The sequence below is a fragment of the Limulus polyphemus genome, unplaced genomic scaffold, assembly GCF_000517525.1.
Source record: "Limulus polyphemus unplaced genomic scaffold, Limulus_polyphemus-2.1.2 Scaffold1275, whole genome shotgun sequence".
NCBI lineage: Eukaryota > Metazoa > Arthropoda > Merostomata > Xiphosura > Limulidae > Limulus > Limulus polyphemus.
Genome location: NW_013666885.1, coordinates 271428 through 275258, shown reverse-complemented (window position 1 = coordinate 275258; position 3831 = coordinate 271428). Strand labels below are relative to the sequence as shown.

The 3831-nt window shown below is 34.9% G+C and overlaps 1 protein-coding gene across 3 annotated transcripts in view; it reads right to left on the bottom strand.

Moving 5' to 3' along the window:
* Positions 1–361: 361 nt before the first annotated feature.
* Positions 362–3831, bottom strand: part of LOC106462887 (alpha-(1,6)-fucosyltransferase-like) — a 19795-nt gene continuing 16325 nt past the window's right edge. Inside the window, exons 8-9 of one of the 3 annotated variants that reach the window (XM_022390290.1) lie at positions 2374–2704; positions 362–581 (exon numbers count right to left, since the gene is read on the bottom strand). In XM_022390290.1, coding sequence (XP_022245998.1) covers positions 2378–2704 — 327 coding nt within the window. In that variant the 3' untranslated portion in view covers positions 362–581; positions 2374–2377. Of the gene's footprint in view, positions 582–1748; positions 2705–3194; positions 3355–3831 lie in introns of those variants that run through there. The other 2 variants (XR_002611368.1, XM_022390291.1) reach the window with 2 other exon arrangements.

Genomic DNA, 3831 nt, shown 5'->3' with positions numbered 1-3831 from the left:
GTAAACAGTCAGAAGAAAACTTAAAGGTGTTTATTCTTTTTTCATTAATTTTGGATGGTGTAAAATTTGAGAAACTCCCTAAAGTGACTTGCACCAAAGTGCATTAAAATGGCTAACTTGTTTGATATATTATTAAATAATAATTTAATATAAAATATTTTTAGAGTACAGTATAAGTCGTCATTGCGATAAAAAGTAAGCATTCTACGGTAACTTTAAAATATTCAAGATATGTAGTAGAAACCAATGATCCAAAAACAACAAACAAAATTCAAATTATATTTATAATTACAAAAAAGTACAAATTTTGTATTACTCTGAAAATGTTGATACTACGTGATGAATGCTATAAGTACCTTTTAATAGTGTGTAGACCTTAATAGTTCGTCACAGCAGATAGCCACAACTGTATATACAACCCTTAATAGTTCTTCACAACAGATAGTGACAACTGTAAATACAACAAAAATCACTGCTATATAGGATAGTGTTTGTTTGTAGTTAAGCACAAAGCTAGTCACCGCAGATAGCGACAACTGTAAATACAACCCTTAATAGTTCTTCACAGCAGATAGTGACAACTGTAAATACAACAAAAATCACTGCTATATAGGATAGTGTTTGTTTGTAGTTAAGCACAAAGCTAGTCACAGCAGACAGTGACAACTGTAAATACAACAAAAATCACTGCTACATAGGATAGTGTTTGTTTGTAGTTAAGTACAAAGCTACACAAAGAGCTATCTGTGCTCTGCCCACGACGGGTATCGAAACCCGGTTTCAAGTGTTGTAAGTCCACAGGCATACGTCTGTGCCACTTGGGAGAAATAGGAGAGATGTCACTGAGAATTCTGGCTATTTGTAAAGTTTAAAAATACAACCCCGCATACAATGTAATTGTCAATGATAGTGTGGGAAACATTACCCTTCATACATGCAACCTTTCAACAACATCGTTCCTCTCACCACTGTTCCCAGATGGATCAGTGGTAAGTTTATAGACTTAAAGCACTAAAATCTGAGGTTCGATTCCTCACTGACGGCAGAGCGCAGATATCTCGTTGTGTAGTTTTGTGATAATATGAAGAACCTAAACCTCTCATTATTAAGCTTTTAAAATATAAAATTTTCAAATAAAACATTCAGGGACATTTTCTAGTTCTCAAATTATCGGATTTTACCCCAAGAGTTTCTGATTTATGTTTTTGATAAATGACGTAGCTATGCTAATAGACCACTCTCTTTACTTTGTGACCTGTCTCTATGTGGGTTAGAGGTAAGTTTCCGGACATACAACGCAAAAACTTGGGGTTTGATTCTCTGCGGTGGACAAAGCGCAGATTGTCTACTACGTATCTTGCCATTTTAAAAAAGTCAACGACTTTATGCCGTTGCACTTACAGAAGAACATCTTGTCGCCATATAACACCAACTATGTTGCACCTAAAGAAGAACATCATGTCGCCATATAACACCAACTATGTTGCACCTAAAGAAGAACATCATGTCGCCTAAGAGTAGTGCCTTTTACGTCATTTAAGTGTCACAGGTTCTTAAACTGAAAAATTAGAAAACTGGAATTTGAATATTCTGTCATTTCTGTTTTACATCAACTTAAAAAAATAAAAATAATTTATTGATATTGAAAAAGATTTCTATATAAAGGCTACAAAATAAAAATAAACTACATCTTTTATAGATATATTATGTACATCAAGATTTACTCACAATTAATTTTTACGCTCAACTGACAGGAAAGTTTCTTGAAAAGCCGCAAAAGATATTTTTAAGGAGAGTTACACTGGTACTCTGGTTTGGTTTTATTGTACTTATAAAGCCCCTAATGCTTAGCGAAGCACAGCGGGGCATATTGATTTCGCCCCTGTCTGTTCGTTTATCCGCCCTGATCTGTATATAGAATACCTCAAGTTTGGATGGATGGGTTGTGATCAAACTTATAAAACAGGTACTACATACAAAATTTTAGACTAGATTAACTTTTGAAGGCCATAGTAAAAAGATCACTGGTAAGTAGAAAATATTTCCCAACCTTATGGCCATGATATTTCAATACAGGATGAATGGACAATGAACGAACTTATATCGCATGCACTACATACAAAGTTCTAGACCTGATTAATTTTTGAAGGTCATGCCTGAAAAGTCAAAGTCTATCAAATGTGGGACTTAAACATACAATGAACATTAGTGGGGGAATGGGTGTTTCACAAACACATTTTGCGTCTGTTGTTTTTAATTTTTATTTAATATTTACTCCATTTAACTAACAGGGTATGTATACAGTTCAGAGTATAACGACGACAAAATGTTACAAAATTGTAAAGCTTGTATCATAAGTCATGAATGTTGTACTTCGTTAAGAATTAACATCATCAGCTTCTTTATAAAGTGGAAACTCTTGAACTTGAATCTGATCCACTACTTTGTAGGAGGGATAAACTCCAGATTTATTGTTGTGTCTTAACATTCCGATGGAAAATCCATTCCAAAGGTTTGTTCTAGGGATCAGCACATCTCCTTTCTTAAGTTCGATTTCTTCTGAACTGCGAGGTTGATGGTCATAGATAACCGTTTGATATGGATAGTCTTGTCCACCAAAGTAGAATATGTCGTCCAGTGAACGGAAGTTACTTGAAGCGTCAGGGTGGTTAGTCTGCATAATTTCATAAGCTAAACGGCCCAGCTGAAGAAGATTATTGAAAAATCAAATTATAATCGTATGCATCAGTAGCTGAGCGTTTTTGCATCCAAAAACAAACAAACAATTTCTGAAAGAAAAAAAGATTACAACAAAACTATAAGTGGATACTTGTTAACTCGCACACTAAAACGGCTGATTAAGTGATAACATTGTATGAACACAATTGTTATGATGTGAACGACTTTTACAAGTTGACGAAACATGATTATAATTTATAACGTTATAACGCTAAAATCCGAAATTCGGTTCCACGCGGTGGACATAGCAAATAGCCCAATGTAGCTTTGCTCTAAAAACAAACAAACACGACATTAGTATTAGGCCTATTATATTTTTAAACACTGCGTTATTTAGGGAGTAAATAAAGAGTGTAGTGTTTTAAAATATAATAAACATAATACTAATGTCTTATGACAAATAAAAATATTGTATGACAGTTTTAATTTGACTTTATTAAGATGCATTAGTTTACCTTTTCTAAACAAATACTGCATCAGAGGCGGGAACATTCTATGTGAGAATCAATCAAGAGTGCCTTCCAAAACCAATAGTTGATAAATAATGAATCTTTATTTTGACTTTTTGAAAACATAATGCGAAGTGGTGTGAATCGACGTGACTATCTGGCTCATCTGTAATTTGGAAGTTGCTACTATTAGATGTACAGTTTTTTTTTTCAATGTTGTAAGATACAATCTAATCTTTTTATAGTATACTTATTCAACATTACTTCTTTACAGTTTGATTCTGGTATTTCCAACCTGAATAGCACCTTATGCGACCCATGAACTGAACGACCAATAAAGACGCTCCAAGGTTCAGACATAGCCATCCATAAATTAGAATTACTGACCACAAGAAGGGCAAACAGTGAGCAGCGCCTAAGCGACTACTCTGAGCTGAATAGCGATTTAATGTCAGTTATACTGCTATCTCAGCTTAGAGTGCGGAGCGTGTTCAGGGGCATATCATGGCTTGAACCTGCCGATCTGTAGACTAGCTCGCTAACAACTGGGTCTGGCGTGGACTGGTGGTTAGGGTGATCGACTCGCAATCTGTGGGATGAGGGTTCCAATCCCGTCATCGAACATGCTCATCCTTTCAGTTCT